Source organism: Chiloscyllium plagiosum, chromosome 13 (genome assembly GCF_004010195.1).
Source record: "Chiloscyllium plagiosum isolate BGI_BamShark_2017 chromosome 13, ASM401019v2, whole genome shotgun sequence".
Taxonomy (NCBI): domain Eukaryota; kingdom Metazoa; phylum Chordata; class Chondrichthyes; order Orectolobiformes; family Hemiscylliidae; genus Chiloscyllium; species Chiloscyllium plagiosum.
Window position 1 is genome coordinate 51,662,020 of NC_057722.1, and position 17,877 is coordinate 51,679,896.

Here is a 17,877-nt window from a genome sequence, read left to right on the forward strand (position 1 = left end):
GTCATCCCTGCTAAGGTATTGCACCATTGAACTTTGGCCAGCTCCTCCCTCATAGCTCCATAGTTCCCTTTATTCAACAGAAATATTGTCACTTTCGATTGTACCCTCTCCCTCTCAAATTGCAGATTGAAGCTTAACCTGAGAAAATTTGCCCCCAATGCCATGCGCCCTACTAAGGGAGTCAATTTGTAAGTTTGTAACTTTCTTTGTAAGTTTGCAGATGACACCAAAATTGGAGGTGTAGTGGACAATAAATGTTACCTCAGAGTAGAATGGGATCTTGATCAGATGGGCAAATGGGCTGAGTAGTGGCAGATGGAGTTAGGTAAATGTAAGGTGCTGCATTTTAGAAAGGCAAATCTTAGCAGGACTTATACACTTAATGGTATGGTCCTGTGGAGTGTTGCTGTACAAAAAGACCTTGGAGTGCAGATTCACAGTTCCTTGAAAGTGGAGTCGCAGGTGGATAGGATGATTAAGAAAGCATTTGGTATGCTTTCCTTTATTGGACAGAGCATTGAGGTTAAGAGTTGGGAGTAATGCTGTGGCTATACAGGACATTGGTTAGGCCACTTTTAGAATAATGTGTGTAATTCTGGTCTCCCTCCTATTGGAAGGATCTTGTGAAACTTGAAAGGGTTCAAAAAAGATTGACAAGGATGTTGCCAGGGTTGGAGGATTTGTGCTACAGGGAGAGGCTGAATAGGCTGGGGCTGTTTTCCCTGGAGCATAGGAGGCTGAGGGGTGACTTTATAGAGGTTTACAAAATCATGAGGGTCATGGATAGAGTAAATAGACAAGGTCCCTGGGGTGGGTGAGTCCAGAACTAGAGGGCGTATGTTAGGGTGATAGGGAAAAGATGTAAAAGGGACCGAAGGGGCAACCTTTTCATGCAGAAGGTGGTGCGTGTATGGAATGAGCTGCCAGCGGAAGTGGTGGAGTCTGGTGCAATTACAACATTTAAAAGGCATCTGGATGTGTATACAAATAGGAAGGGATTAGAAGGATATGGGTCAAGTGCTGGCAAATGAGACTAGATTAGTTTAGCATATCTGATCGGCATGGACGAGTTGGACCAGAGAGTCTGTTTCTGTGCTATACATCTCTATGACTCTGAGTGTAAATGGTTTCTTAAACTGAGGGGTTATCTAATGGTAAGTCTTTCTCACTGCACCAGACGATTATTACTTTAGTTGTTGTTGCAAATAGTATTTGTATTTTTTATTTTGTTACGTTTGCTACCACCACAATTGATGGAGACACATTCACTGCCTGTGCAGTCACAGTGCAGGTAACATATCTGTTTGTATCAAGGAACAGGATTCAAATGTTTTAAATCAAGTCACATCCTATAATCAGATATTCATGCAACCCAATTTGAAATGCTTGACTCCTTTGCTACTAGTCCCTTACTGCCTCTCTCCTACTTATTGCCCTGCATCATTGCTGTTTTTAATTCCCATGAGTAAGGATAGGAGGCACTGAAGAGTCAGAAATTGGGTGACCAGTAAGGTAGAAAGCAGTGTAATGCCTGGAGTGCTGAGCAGAGCAGCAAGGAGGGTGATGAGGCGAGAATGACTGGCACAGCAAGCTGGCAGTGAGGGGAGTGGTGACTGGAATGCCGAATACAAGGGCAAGCATTCTCTAGAGTTCAGTCATCAGTGGCACTGCGTATGGGATTGTGGACAGAGTAGGCACCACTATTCATGTCCAAGCACACATTGAAGTTAGAGGTGCAGACTCCTTGTCTCATTGCACTGGCTGGAGATGGTACTTATATTTTATTTCTTCATTCCTTCTGATTCTTTGTCACATGGAATATTTGAATGGGATATTTTATGTTGATTTTATTAACTTTGTTTGTGTCTAAGTTGGACTTTAGATCTTACTGGTTCACTTATGTCTGGCAGGGACTTCTCTCTCTTTGACAAGATGCTGCATAAGGAGCAGACAAATTACTTTTTTATCATCTTTCCACTAAGAAATAGAAATTCTTGGTTCTAGCTGATTGTTTCCTTGTAATAGGAAAGTAAATGCTTCTTGAATGATGAGAGATTGAGTTGTTCAAATATTTCAGTTAATAATACAAGACTTGACTTTGTTTTCACTATCCTCAACCTCTGCTGTCTTGATGGAATAAACAGAACAAGCTTATTTGGTGCCATTGGATATTTACAGTTTCCATTATTTATTTGTATCTATACGAACATCATAGTAATGCCTAATTTTGTGAAAGAAATTTATTCTGAGAATCTTAGACCCTTCTTTTAAAACTTTATGTATACCTTCTTTTGGACTTCTGTGGAGTAAAATTTCTTGTTAAAGAACATGTTTCAATTTATATAGAATGCTTTTGTGATTTATAAGCTAAGGTATGGCGGCACGGTGGCTCAGTGGTTAGCACTGCTGCCTCACAGCACCTGAGACCCGGGTTCAATTCCCACCTCAGGCGACTGACTGTGTGGAGTTTGCACATTCTCCCCGTGTCTGCGTGGGTTTCCTCCGGGTGCTCCGGTTTCCTCCCACAGTCCAAAGGTCAGGTGAATTGGCCATGCTAAATTGCCTGTAGTGTTAAGTAAGGGGTAAATGTAGGGGTATGGATGGGTTGCGCTTCGGCGGGTCGGCGTGGACTTGTTGGGCCGAAGGGCCTGTTTCCACACTGTAATGTAATCTAATCTAATCTACCTCTTTCAAATTCATCCTGTCAACCAGGCTTTCACCCACAAAATCAAAAAATGAACTTTTGGTTAATTCTGAAGTGTGTGAGCGATATAAGAATGAAATGACACCTCACTAGGTAAAATGTGAAGTCTTTGTTGTGAATATAAATGTTCACTTAAACATATTTTCATCTTGGCACAGATACAAAAGTTGTGACATAATTCCTCATGATTTTGTTTCTGATAGGGAATACTTCGACTCCAGTCAAGATTGGAGTGGTGCTGGAAAAGCACAGCAGGTCAGGCAGCGTTGGAGGAGCAGGAAAATCGACGTTTTGGGCAGGAGCCTTCACCATTCCTGACCTGCTGTGCTTTTCCAGCACCACTCTAATCTTGACTGTAATCTCCAGCATCTGCAGTCCTCACTTTTGCCCAATACTTAGACTCCAGATATGAAGAGTACCCAATCAGTTACAAATTCTATCACTTGACAGTTGTTATAAAGTGTATGGACGGTGAGGCTGGAGCATTTTTGTGTTCATTTCTGTGTAAATATACACTGGATTAATATTGTAGATACTCAGGTTATTTTTCCTTTTGGTTAGAATGAGAAAACATTTGATCCATTGAGTATGTCATTGCTTGTTTTTCATATTATGGTTCAATGACCTGTTCTTACAAACTCCACATAGGACTAATTACATTAAAATGAGTGAAAACATATATAATTAACATTGTTATGATTTTTCTAATTCTTTTGAAGGGAACACTTGGAGCCTCATCCAGGCTGCATGATGAACTCTTTCACAAGATCCTCAGGGGTCCCATGAAGTTTTTTGACACCACTCCTTCTGGCCGAATCCTTAATAGATTCTCAAAAGATATGGATGAAGGTACCTTTTGCAGCAGTATGCTGACTAATGCAATCTGAGCAATAAGATGTTAACATTCTCATAGATTCTTGTACATTTCATTTAGTGGTTCTTCTCAAGTTGTATGCCTAAAGGCAGCTCTGGTGCATAGTGCCCAGTGCTCTGATCTTGTCCAGAAATAGGGCAAGGAGGCAGGCTTCAAATCTAATGTGGCCAGATTAGAAATATGAACCCTGTACTTTTGGCACACATCTGATCACACTGGTCATCCGACAAACTTGCACAGCTAGGAATTGAGTTGCTGTGGCAATATGCACTTTTTACATACATACTGGAGCTATGGACAGTGATGGTAGGGACTCCAATTTCTTTCTACAACATAGCTAACCAGGAATCTCTCCTGCTCTTTCCACTGTCATTGGCATATGTTGGAAGGATTTACAAGTTGATGTTCAATTTGTTTGGTCGCATTATAAATGTCTGTCCCTTGGCCATGTCGTCCCGGAGTGGGACTTGAACCCGGATTTTCTGGGTTAGCGATAACAAAACTACCGATGTGCTGCAAGACTACCTTTATCTCTTTTGGCTATTGCACAATATTTTAGTTACCAGGAGGACCCCTTCTCCAGGAAATAAGCAGCTTACCAAAGTATACATTTCCTGAATGTTTTATTTCTCTTATTCTAAAATGCGTTTCTATCCTCTCATTTGCTTAGTGGACACACGGCTACCTTTCCAAGCAGAGATGTTTATTCAGAACATCATCCTGGTGTTTTTCTGCATTGGTGTAGTTGGTTCTGTCTTTCCATGGTTTCTTGTTGCTGTTGGCCCTCTTGTCATTCTGTTCATGATTCTCAACCAAGTATCAAGGTAAGCATGAAAATATTTTTTCTGTGCAGCTGACTTATTAACTGTATAAATTACATTAAAGTATTGGAATTGGAATGTTCACTTGGATTGTCTGTCTAAGCATACATAGACAGTTTTGCAAATAATCATACAGTATCTTAAAGAGATTATTACTGGTACTTGTGCAAGTATTACCGCTTATGGAATATAGATAAGTTAACACTAGACGCCTTCAACTGTTGCACGAAAAGGAGTATATCTAAGACTATGTCATATTTCAGTTTTAAAAACAAAACCAATTTCCAAATAAATTCAGCTGTTGTCTAAGCAGAGATGGGAATTGTGTTGCACAAGTTAAAAGGACCAATAGGCAGGCTAACTTCATGCTTGAGTATTGCGATACATATCTGGAAAAAGAACTGAAGCTGCACATGCGTACAGTGGTGTCTTGAATACTTCATATGTATGCACTATATTCAATTTATTTCCACTCCAAAATTTATTAATACAGTGAAGATAATACTATCTCAGAATTGGTTTAAGAATCTGGTATAGTCTTTGGGATCCTTATCAATATGTCCCATTTTCTGATCCTCTTGACCACCTCTTTGATGCCTATAGTGATGTTCTCCCAGGAGCTACTGTTTTTCAAAATATTTGTGTTGTGAGGGGTATTAGCTGGTCCAGTCTGAAGGCTTGTGTTAATCTCTTGAGGCATTGCTGCCATTGATGTGTTTTCCACACTACCAACTATCCTCATAACCCATTGCCTCTGACTACAGCCAGTCAACCCCAGGCCATGAGGCAGCTCTGACCATGTAATGACAACCATACAGAAGCATTTGCACAGATCCAGCTCCAGCTCCGATCACAGCTCCATTTCCTTTTTTGAGTCCTGTGCTCTTCAACATACTGGAGAATTGCCATTGTTAGACTAGATTAAGATTTAGTTCCTTTGGTCCCAATCAAGTCTTTTGGCTATTGTGCAATATTTGAGTTAGCAAGAGGATCCCTTCTCCAGAAAATAAACAACTTCCCAAAGTACGCGTTTCCTGAATTTTGTTTTGTTTCTCTAGTTCTAAAATTGTTAGAATGAAAGCAAGCCTCTTCTATTAAGCCTGGTCCGTTACAATGCTGGTCACTCCAGGCCAAGTATTATCCTACTACTTGGTAATCCTTCTTAAGTATATTCAACACTTGTTTCTGGCCAGCCTCATCTTCCACCTCCATCTAGTGGTGTCCGCTAGCTTTGACAGTGTATGTGCCCAGGAGACAAAGGATGTGCCCTTCCAGCAACACTCATTTTTCTGTCACCAATGTCCAACAAGTACCTCTGATCAGTCCTCTGCAGTAATTCATTGTTGGTAATGTTGTCTCTCTAAGTGATGTTCAGGATCTTGTACAGGCAGTGCTGGTAAAAGACTTCCAACCTGCATGGCACCTTTGCTGTTCTTTTCTATTTCTCTGGTTTAAATTAAGATTGTTAGCACTTAGGATCTGTGGAGCCACAGCTTCATGACCATATTGATTGTGTTGAATACCCACACCATTAATACCCACTCAAAGCAGACATTGATCTCGAAACTCCTCGCCATGAGATGTTCCCTAGCTAGGAATCAATGTCTGTGGTGTTATGCTGTTTAATGTTAATGGAGATGGGGACCTTGTTGCTGTCCAATCATCATTGTCTTGGTCTTCTCTCAGCTGATACATGGACCAGCCTTGGCATTGCTACTCTCAGATCTATTTGGACTAAGTGCACGATTTTCTGGCTGGGAGGATGTATTATCTCCTAAAACTAGTTAAACTAATGGGGTCAATATCTTCCTTTGATAATGGTGAACAAGTCTGTGGTGCTTGTACACCTCTTGATGATGCAGCTGAAATCATAGTCTAAGTATTTGAGGATTTTTGTGAATTGCTGTGGGATACTGTACTTTCTTGCAATGTACCAGAGTGACTACTGATGAATATAATTGAAAACCGCCTTGAATTCCGTGAAGTTGACAAAAAATGGCTTCTGCTGTCTAATGCTCCTGAGCAGGAAAATCTGTTAACAGCATAATATGCCCCGCAGAAACTTGCCTGTTCATCATGAAAGGTACTTTATTTCTGCTTTGAATTTATTGAGGCTCACCATTCTGAAGATCTCGCAGATACATGATATTGTTTTGCTCCTCCAGAGAGGAATGTGAAAGTTTATCAATGAAAAAAGCTATCAAAAATAAGAGACCAGATACAAAACATTGAGCAGTGACTGATGTTTTTCAAGATATGAAAAAAAAGTCCACCATTCAATTTAATTTCCACCTAACTGTTCCTATCCTGTCCTGTTCTGTGGTTTATCTTTCGCCTGTGACATCTCTGATAGAAGAATCTAATTGAAGCATGATAAGTTTATTCATGCCTTGTTATATCTAAGTATCTCATCACCTCTAATTCCTGACTTGTCTTTCATTCTCTGTGAACAATATTAGGAGATCAACCTGTATAAAAATAAATATCACATTGTCCAATCAACATTGTTTAAATCCACCATATATGTAATTTAAGTACATAAAATTGCATCTGTCTTAGTCTTCTGTTTGTGCCACTTGACATTGTATTATTTTAACACATTTTTTGAATGTGTTCTTTCCATTACAAATCTCATTTTCAACATTTATAATAGAAACCTCTGTATAAATTCAGCACATGATTTTGAGTGCACTTCTTACAGACTATGTTATAAAAATGAATTTATGTTTGGAAATCATTCCCTGACAGAAGTAATAGTTGTAAAGTCCTTGTTTTAGATCTGTTAGATGGAAGAATTTGCATACAAAACATATAGAAATGCAAAGATGCAGGAGATCTTGCATTATAGTTGCCGAACTCGACCTATATAGCCAACTTTTGATTTATCCAATTGACGATAGTACACAATTCTACTCCTAAGTTAAACGTTATTATGTTATACATCTTCCATGGTCTTAATTCTTCGATTAGGTTTCATTAATTTAGCAATCCAAAGATTCACTGTCACATAGAAATAGGGATAGAGCATTTGGCACTTCGAACCTGTTCCACCATTCATGAGATTCTAGCTGATCTGCAGGCTAATGCCACATACTTGCACCATAACCCTTACTACCTTTTGGATGACAAAAAAAAAATCAGTCGGTCTGAGATTTAAAATTTACAATTCATCAAATGTTATGCTTTGCAGAAGAGGGTAAAAAAACCTCTGCCAAATATTTCCTAATTTCACCGCTGAAAGGTCTTGATTTAACTTGTGGACTGTGGCCCTCATGCTAGAACCCAACCAGCAGAATAGTTTTTCTCCATCTATTCCTGTTGTTCTCTTGAAGATCATGAAAACTTTGGTCAAGTAACTCCTTAACCATCTAAATTGCAGGCAATACAACCATAGTTTTGTTTTACTGTTTAAACCTTGGAATTTTCAAATCATTCTGGCTACTCTGTGTTGCAGTGTATCCAAGGCTAGTACACCCTTCCTAAGATGTATGTTCAGAACTGTTCACAGTACTCTGATTTTGATTTAACCAAGGCTTAATATAATTGAATTATTTACTTCTATCCTCCTTGTATTCTTAATATTTAAATATTAAGGGCAGAACACCATTCTCTTTTTGATTATTTTCTGTACCTGAGCAATGACTATAACATTTTAAAGATCTTTTAGTTCGATTCTCAAATTTCTTTGAACCTTCACAGTTTTTAAGTTTTCACCATCTAGAAGTACTCTGTTCTATCCTGTTTAGTCTGAATTCAATAATCTCACATTTGCCTTCTTTAAAATCCATTTGCTCTTTTTTGTCCATGCATGCAATCTATAAATAACTTTTTGTAATTTTACTGTTCTAGCTATACTCCTTATAATGCCACCTTTGTGTCATCAGCAAATTTGGATGTGTGACTCACTGTCATGACACACTTGGGAAAGTGCACTGATACTTTAACTTCATTATTCCCAAGGTAATCGTAAAAGTTACAGATTTAATCGAATAACTCCAAGTCTCCAATTTATCTATTCAATGGACTCCAGTCAACAGAAAACACTGACTAGGTTTCTATGTTTGAACTATAGTTTATTACAATAAATCAATTCTCACTACAAGAAAACAAAAATTATAAATTCTCAACATATAACTCTATAAAGCCTTGTACACAGCCATGCAGACAGATACCGAACAAATAAATCTGGATGTTAGCTGTGGAGAGAAAATTATTGGGAAACAGCATCAATCCACAGAATTTAGTGGGGTGTCCCTTTTATTTCCTCCTGATCTCTGATCTTCTATCTCTTTATTTCCAATACCTTTCAGTTCTTGCAGAAAACAGAGTGTTTTCCACATTAATTGTTCAGTCTTCTAATCATTATGTAAAGGCAACAGTTTACAGCAGATGGCAGGAGAAAATAGCAGTCTCAGTTCTTGGTTATGTCACTGTAGAGAGACTCTTTTTTCTTAGTCTGAAGGTTTCTGCCTCTGTATAGTTCAGACATAGGCTGCTTATGAACCAGAAGCCTAGAGTTATGATCATACTGATAACTCCTGGCCTTCCCAACTGGTCTTGTTTGCAGAAGCCAATGAGTAGTCTACCTTGAGGCAAAGTTTGCTCTGCACACACCCCCAAAATATTGTTGTGTCTCAAACATCTATTCCCCACTGCTTGAACAAAGCATCAATGTAAACATAACTCTCAATGTTTTCCAGTAACTTAGTTTTTAAGTGTACCAACTCTTTCATTGTCCTTCGTTTAAAGTAGTACTTTTACCATTTTGATCCCTAATCCAAAACAAAGAAAAATATAAAAGATGTGGTCTTTATGTTCACATATCCCAACTAAGTTGATCAAAAATACAGTGCATAGTTGAGACTCACCACTTATCCTTACTGCACATTACTTATCATATACTGCCAGTTAGAATGCCTGTCCAGCATTCCTCTTTCCTGTCTTCTGGTTCTTGCCTAATTTTCTAACCAAGTTAATACTTTGCCTTCCGTTCCTTGGGCATCAACTTTAGCAAAGTCATGAGGGATTTTACCAAATACTGTATGGACATCCATAGAAATAACATGCTTAGTCGTTTGCCTGTGCATCACTTTAGCCCCCTTCTCCAGGTTTGCAGGGATAATGAACCCTTTTCAAGTCCAATAAAAATCCAAAGAACTGCAGGTGCTGAAAATCAGAAACAGAAACAAATTGCTGGAAAAACTCCGCAGATCTGGCAGCATCTGTGAGATAAAGCAGAGTTAACGTTTTGGGTTCTAGTTCTGAAGAAGGGTCACTGGACCCAAAATGTTATCTCTGCTTTGTCTCCACAGATGTTGCCAGACGTGCTGAGTTTTTTCAGCCATTTCTGCCTTTACAAATCCATACTGGCGCTCCCGGTCAGATCAAATCTTTAGTCATCTCCTCAATTATAAGCTCAACCTCAAGGGAAGGTGCCATAGGATGAATGGCTTCAAGCAGTCATAGAACACAAGATAAACTTTCTTCTTCTACCATGTCAAATTAGACGGTCAGAGCTTTTAAACAGTCCAAAGCCACTTTGTATGTAGACAAATATTAACCGTATGATTGGACTGTCTTGTTGACATTCTCCAGGCGATAGCTGTTTCTGCACATGTCTGAGGTTGCTTTTAAACCACAAAACAGGATCTTTAATTTTACAAAAAGAAGATTCTAAATAAGATTTCAAGATTTTATCTTGCATGGCTTCTTTTAGCAAGACAAAACTATTGCATTCAAGTCCTGTAAGTGACATGTGATGGACCATTTCAAAGTCAAAGGTATCACAGAATCTGCAAGTATATTGTTTTGTGGTTGTGTATATTGGCTCAAATTCCTATGAACTTAAAATTTTAGCTGAATTTTGTTGTCATTTACTTATTTCTGAGAGTTTTCATGCAAAAAAACTGCAAAATTACATATTTCAACACACATTAAATATCATTTTAACTGCCTTTTGTCTTCAGTGTCTTCATTAAAATTTTCAGTTGAAGGCTTCTCCTTTGTTGACTTGGAGGGAGCAAAAAGTATAGCTGATGGAGTTTCTCTGTGGGATGTGAGCATTGTCAGTCAGGGCAACTTTTATTGCCCATCCCAAATTACCTTGGAGAAAGTAGTAGTGAGTTGCCTTCTTAAACTGCTGCAGTCCTTTGGGTGTAGGGACAGGTTTAGGAAGGAATTTCTAGATTTTGACCCAGTGACTGAGATGAAATAGCAATATACTTCCAGGTCAGGATGACACATGGCTTGTAGAGGTACTTGCAGGTGGTGGTGTTCCTATGCTCCTGCAAAACTTGCCCTTCTAAGTGATAGAGGTTATGGATTTACAAGATGCTATCAAAGCAGCCCTGATGAGTTACTGTTGTCCGTCGCATTGCAGCTACTGTCTCTTGTAGATGAAAAGAATGAATGTTCAAGGTGTTAGAATGGGTCTCAATCAAGCAGGCTGCTTTGTCCTGGATACTGCCAAGCTTCTTGAGTATTGTTGGAGCTGCACTCATCCAGACAAATGGAGAATATTCCATCTCACTCCTGACATGTGTACCTTAATGGTAGACAGGCATTGTGGAGACAGGAGTTACACAGTGCAGACGTCCTAGTATATAAAACCTGCTTTTCTAGTCTTATATTTATATGTCTGGTCCGATTCAGTTTCTGGTAAATGCCCAGGATGTTCATTGTATAGGATTTAGCAGTGGCAAGGCCATTGAATGTCAAGGGGTGATGGTTAGATTCTGTCTTGTTGGAGATGGCATAGCCAGGCACTGGTGTTAGAAAGATTCAGCACAAGGCAATTCGGAATATTTTCTTCATGAGAGTTTATAAACTCTGGAGGAGAAATGTGTGTCTACAATGTCAAAAGATAGTGAACAGGTACAAAATATGATCAAAAACAAATGGAACTCTAATCTTCATCAGTGGGGTTAAAATATAAAAGGGAGGAAGTGATGTTCAGGTTGCAAAGAAACTGCATTTGACCTGATTAGAATAAAAAAACAAAGAACTGTGGATGTTGGAAATCTGAAACAGTAAACAGAAAAAGATCTGTGGAAAGAAAATAAGACTCAATTTTTCAGGTTCAATGACCCTTCTTCAGAACCCTTCAGTACAATCTGTTCTGTTAGAGACATAACATGTTAGGAAGGATATATTCGATTTGAAGTACCATGCACTTTCACCAGATTAATACCAGATATTTTTAGATTAATTCATAAAGACATTCTGCATCAGCAAACTCATTTTCCCTCAAATTCCCTCAAAGGTTGAGATATGAAATCTAAATAAGTGATTCAATAAGGCAAATATAGATTTTTTTAAAAATCATTCACGGGGTGTGGGAGTCACTGGCTGGCCAGTGTTTATTGCCAATCCTTTGTTCAGAGGTGGTAGTGAGGTGCCATTTTGAACTGTTTCAGCCCATTTTGTATAGATAAACCCACAATGCCATTAGGTAGGGAGTTCTAGGATGTTGAACCAGTGACACTGAAGGAATGGTAACATATTTCCAAGTCAGGGTGGTGAGTGGCTTGTGACGGGAGGGGCGGTGACAGGTGGTGGTGTTTTCAAGTATCTGCAACTCTGTACCTATTGTTGCTCCATATACCTCTAGATGAAAGTGGTTGTAGGTTTAAAAGATTTTCCCAGTTTTGTTTACTCACTATAGAAATTAGTACAACTTGAAATTAGATCTAAACCATTTAGGAATTAAATTTGAAAAGCTCTTCTGCGTAAAGGTTGGAAAAAATTTGAAACAGTTTTCACAGAAAGGTTGTTGATGTTAATGAACTGTAATTTTCAGGATTGAATTCAGTAAATTCCCCCCCCCCCCCACACCTCCATTCCTGGTGTGCCACCCCCATTCCTGGTGGTCACAAATATTAAAGACTTTATAAAAATGCACAAAATTCCCCAAATTACCCTTTAGACTTAGTTTCTTCTTGATTTTCCTTCTCCAGGTACTTTAATTTGCTTGCAAGAGGCACAGAATGATTGGTTCACACTTACAAAGTCTCTATCTTATTGGTTAAAAGCCACACCTTCAGCAACTGATGAGGGGAAATTAGCTGGCTTTTTTAGGCTTAAGGTGTCTTCTACTGTAAAGGAATGGACAGCGTTTTCCTTTCCAGGGATCTGATAGCTTTTGACCAAACATTCACACAGACAAGCTGTTCAGTTACCTGGGAGGCAATTACATAGTTGTTGGTTGCTTTTAAAAATCGCAGCAATCCCTTCACCAATCCTTGCTTTTCAAATCACTCCTTTCCCATTTCAGTCCATAATGGAAAATACAGAGAAATAAAAAGATATGATCTTTACAATTCTGAGATATTTGGAGCAACAACAGGTAAAATAAATTGAAAGGTGGCTAAGCCATTATCTAATTAAATGGAGTAATGAATAAGAATAGATGGCATACCCTCAGAAGAAGAACTGATGACAACACAATACATCAGGTGGATCAAGAGAAATAACTGACTGTGGAGCTAACTGATCTACTAATTTCCTATGTTGTTTATATCACACACATCTGAATGATTCTAATTATGAACAGAAAAATTAAATAGATAGTTGTCTTTCCCTTCTTAAAAAAAGAATTTTGAAAACAAATGTCTTCTGAGCAAAACAGACCTGATGTTGGGAATGTTATTGAGGAAAGATGACAGCAAGCAAGGTACAATGAAACAGTTTGATATGTGTTTGAAAAGAGATAACTGGGAGGGAGAAGTAGGAAGGAGAAGGGTGCACTAAATGGATGTTGGCTGTACTGAGCAGACTAGTCCAAGTCAGCCTCTGTAAGATATTGTAATGAATTACTTCAGAGAGCATAATTATCGAAGCTTGGAAACAGATTATGCAATAGCTTGGCAGCTTCTTTTTTCTTGTGTGTTATAATAGATATTTACATATTCTATAACTGTACCCAACTTGGTTTTTTCCTTCCGAGCACATTTTTGCCCATCTTCAAGGATCTTCTGATTATTTTCAGTATTTTATTGAGATCGGATCAAAGTCACAAAATACATTCATTGCAAATTGGCAAACAATGTTAAATCATAATAAAAAGAGAAAATGCTGGAGTAACTCAGCATGTCTGGCAGCATCTGTGGAGAGAAAATCATATTTAAAATTTTGAATCCAACATGACTTCTTCAGAACTCACAGTTGAAACATTAATTTTATTTTCCTCTTTATTATTATTCATTTTTAGGATGTGGATGTCACTGGCTGGCCAGCATTTGTTGCCTAGTTGCAATAAATGGCAGTGGCAAACTGTCTTCTTGAATTGCTGCAGTCCCCTTGCTATGGGTTAACCCACAATGCCATTAGATGGAATTCGAGCTCTCCACAGATCTGCTGAGTTCCTCCAGCATTTTTTCTTTTCATTTCAGACTTCCAGCATCAGTAGTAATTGGCTTTTATTTTAGGTTATAATACTTCAGTTGAATAATTTTCCATTTTATAATGGGATATAAATTCCTGCATTCAATGTTTATTAAGGAAATTATTTTTCCCATTTCAAATGTGAGTAAATTTATAAAATTTGAGTGAAGTGGAGAGGTCTACACTTACTGAGTAAAGAACAACTAGAGAGGAAGTTGAAGAATTTTGCATTTTCCCTGCGGTGCACTCAATGTGTAGTCATGCAGCCTTTGCTGATTCATTTTTTTTTACCAGACCACACCATGGCATTCATCATATGCCAAGACCTCTGGTCTGAAAGGAATAGAGAAAAAAAAAAGTGATTTTCAAAAAGAGTTGAGAGGACAAAAACGGAAATGAAATGGGGAGAAGAAAGTGATTGGAAGACAGATTCTTGAGGCCATATTTTCCAACGTAACTTCACAGCATTACAGATGATTGACTATATATATCAAAATGTTATGAAGGCACAATTCCTTATCTTTGATTATGAATTTTCACGTTAACCTTTACGTTAGAAACTGCTTTTGTGTAATCATTTCTCTGGACTTTCCAGCCAATGGAAATGTTACAACAACACCACATACAGGAAGGTGGGTGAAATTACAGCATGACCAGATTACATAGGCAGTTGGTTAAAATCTGAAATTGTACCAATTTTTCCCTTCAACAATGTGTTTACTGGAATAATACTTTTAAGATCCATTTTAAATTGAGATGAATGATGGAATATATTATTTCAAAATGGAGCCTTTAATTTTATTTCATTTGAAAACTATGCATAGTCTTGATTGATTACATGTCATACCATCTCTGCAGGATATTTATTAGAGAGCTGAAGCGTTTGGACAATATCACTCAGTCTCCTTTTCTGTCACATATCACATCCAGTATCCAGGGACTAACTACAATCCATGCTTACAACAAAACTGGAGAGTACCGACGCAGGTTAGTACTATACACTAAAACAGTTGGATGTGAAAAGGAAATAGTCCATTGTCCAGTAGAAAAATTTGCAATGTGTTACCCATTATTGCAAATTTCTGTTGCACCTTATCTTTAAGTATTATATAGATAACAAATCCAACAAGTTCCTTTGCAGCAGAAAATAATTTCTAATTGAACTCAAGACTTTTGCTAAAAAAGCTAAGTTGAACAAAATAGATTTCACCATAAATGAATCTGAAATCTTGCTACAAATCTGAAGAAGACACACCAGCTGTGTTCAACATATATCCTCGATTGTAAGTAATCTGAGGTTGAAAGTTTAATTTGTATGCCATATAAGTTTCTAAAGCATTTGTGATGTGAAGAAATGACACACTTATTGCATTTTGGTTCATTTACTTTCAGGTATCAGGAGCTGTTAGATGCTAATCAGGCTCCATTCTTCTTGTTCACCTGTGCAATGCGCTGGCTTGCTGTGAGATTGGATATAGTCAGTATTGCTCTTATTGGCACAACTGCAGTGATAATAGTTGTAATGCATGGACACATTCCTCCAGCTTATGCAGGACTTGCCATTTCCTATGCTGTTCAGGTTTGTACAAGATACTGTGAACAAAAGTTGAAATTATCTTAATATTTATTACACTTAGGTACATGGCATTAAATTCTTTTGGCTTTCTTTATTTTTATGGCACAATAATCAACAGTTCAAATTCAAAAAAAGTTGTTCTTTGGATTTGATGCTTTCATTCATTCTCTGAAAAACTTTGTCTTGTTTTGTTATGAGTATATTTTTTCTTGCAGCTCACCGGTTTATTTCAGTTTACTGTTCGACTTGCTTCTGAGACTGAGGCTAGGTTCACCTCTGTGGAAAGAATTAATCACTACATAAAGGTACTAGTTAACTTGCAATGCCACTGCTGTTAAATGCTAGAGGTAATGCCACTGTTGGGACCAGGCATATGCGTACAATTTATTGAAAAACTGAGAAAATTCATCTTTATAATATTGTCTCCATTCAAAGAAAGGGATCAAACTTATATAAGTGTGATGCCTTTCACAAATATGATGTCCCAAAACATCTCACATCAAATAGAGTCATAGAGATGTACAGCAAGGAAACAGACCCTTCGGTCCAACCCGTCCATGCTGACCAGATATCCCAACCCAATCTAGTACCACCTGCCAGCACCTGGCCCATATCCCTCCAAACCCTTCCTATTCATATACCCATCCAAATGCCTCTTAAATGTTGCAGTTGTACCAGTGATTTGTTGTAGTCTGTGAAAATGTGTTAATTTATGTGGTATAACTTGAGCTTTCGACAAGTGTGATGTTATAGATTATCCCGGGAAGATGGGGAGAGAAACTGTAGTAGAGCTAAGCTGTAATTGGTAATTGCTTTTGTGAATCGTTAAATGTGAACTGGTTTTCTATTTACGAACATACAATTGTTTGACCGGGAACTAACAGCAGGTGATGGCATTGTGGTATTGTCAGTGAATTAATAATCCTGAACATTAGGGCTAATGTTCTGGGGACATGGGTTTGACTTCCACCATGGCAATGAGTTAAATTTTATTTCACTGTTTTTAAAAACTGTGGAATAAAAGGATATCCAACATGTGTCTTTGTAACCACTGCTGATTGTTGAAATCACAGTGGGTTCACTAACATCCTTTTAAAGAAAGAAATTTGCAATCCTTTGCATATTTACAAAAGTAGTGTGGTTGACACTTAGTAGTGGGCGGCACGGTGGCACAGTGGTTAGCACTGCTGCCTCACAGCGCCAGAGACCCGGGTTCAATTCCTGCCTCAGGCGACTGACTGTGTGGAGTTTGCACATTCTCCCCGTGTCTGCGGGGGTTTCCTCCGGGTGCTCCGGTTTCCTCCCACAGTCCAAACATGTGCAGGTTAGGTGAATTGGCCACGCTAAATTGCCTGTAGTGTTAGGTGCAGGGGAACATGTAGGCGAATGGGTCTGGGTGGGTGAGCTTCGGCGGGTCAGTGTCCACTGTCCACTGGGCAATTAGGAATGGGCAATAAAATTTTGGCTGGATTGTAATTGGATGGATTTTTCAAAATTTTAAGCAGAGAAAAATTGGAAAAATGATTGCAGTTGAAACAGAATTGGAATGTTACTTATGTAAACTAATGTCAAAAAAAGCTCTTTATTTAAAAATAAAATCTCTTCTTTTAAATATTTAACTCCACGAAAGTAGAATATTGACACTGACCCCTAAGATAAATGATCAAATATCAGTAATAGACATACTGGGGTGAGCAGGGATCCCTGTGCTGCTCTGATGACCTATCACAGGCACTGTAATGTACTGGAGAAACATTACCAGCTGTGGCTTTGCTGGATCCTTCCAATCTGGTCAGAAGAAAAGCGGTCCAACTGCAGCATCTTCCTGTAAGCCACCATTCTCTGTTTTGAGATGCAAATTACTCAAAACCAACTTCACAGAATGGGACATGTCATTTGTAAGGCTGACACAAGACTTCCAAAGAAGTTGCTTGTATCGGAACTCAGTTGTGGCAGGACTCACCCCAGGATTATAGTGAAAATGCTTTGCTCCTACTCTGGGACAACTTATCATGATCGACATAAATGGCGAAGATTCATTCAGCAAAGTACTGAGCATTGTAAGTGACTTGATTAGAAACAGGCAGACTGTCAAAATTGAGGGATCAGAGGGAACACAAATCTGCAAAGAAACCATCTAATCAACCCTTTAAGCACCACTTGCACTGAACAAGACAGTCTGTAGACCACACATTGGATTAAGCAGCCACTTCAAAACTCATCAAATTGGAATGTGGAAGCAAGTTATCCTCAGTCCTGGGGGACCACCTAAGACAAAGGGTGAAGTTGTGAGGATTGGAGGTAGTATTTTTAAGGAGGTAAAAACAATGACTGCAGATGCTGGAAACCAGATTCTGGAGTAGTGGTGCTGGAAGAGCACAGCAATTCAGGCAGCATCCGAGGACAGGCAAAATCGACGTTTCGGGCAAAAGCCCTTCATCAGGAATAAAGGCAGAGAGCCTGAAGCATGGAGAGATAAGCTAGAGGAGGGTAGGGGTGGGGAGAGAGTGGCATAGAGTAC

General features: G+C 38.6%; 1 protein-coding gene across 7 annotated transcripts in view; it reads left to right on the plus strand.

Annotated features, from left to right (window-relative positions):
• The window catches only part of LOC122556015 (multidrug resistance-associated protein 5-like), a 140,793-nt gene that overhangs the window by 91,241 nt on the left and 31,675 nt on the right, over window positions 1-17,877 (plus strand). For 5 of the 7 annotated variants that reach the window (XM_043702368.1, XM_043702371.1, XM_043702370.1 and 2 more), the window contains 5 exons: window positions 3,424-3,553; window positions 4,249-4,402; window positions 14,639-14,767; window positions 15,173-15,359; window positions 15,572-15,661. In XM_043702368.1, the coding sequence (XP_043558303.1) occupies window positions 3,424-3,553; window positions 4,249-4,402; window positions 14,639-14,767; window positions 15,173-15,359; window positions 15,572-15,661 (690 nt within the window). The other 2 variants (XM_043702373.1, XM_043702374.1) reach the window with 2 other exon arrangements.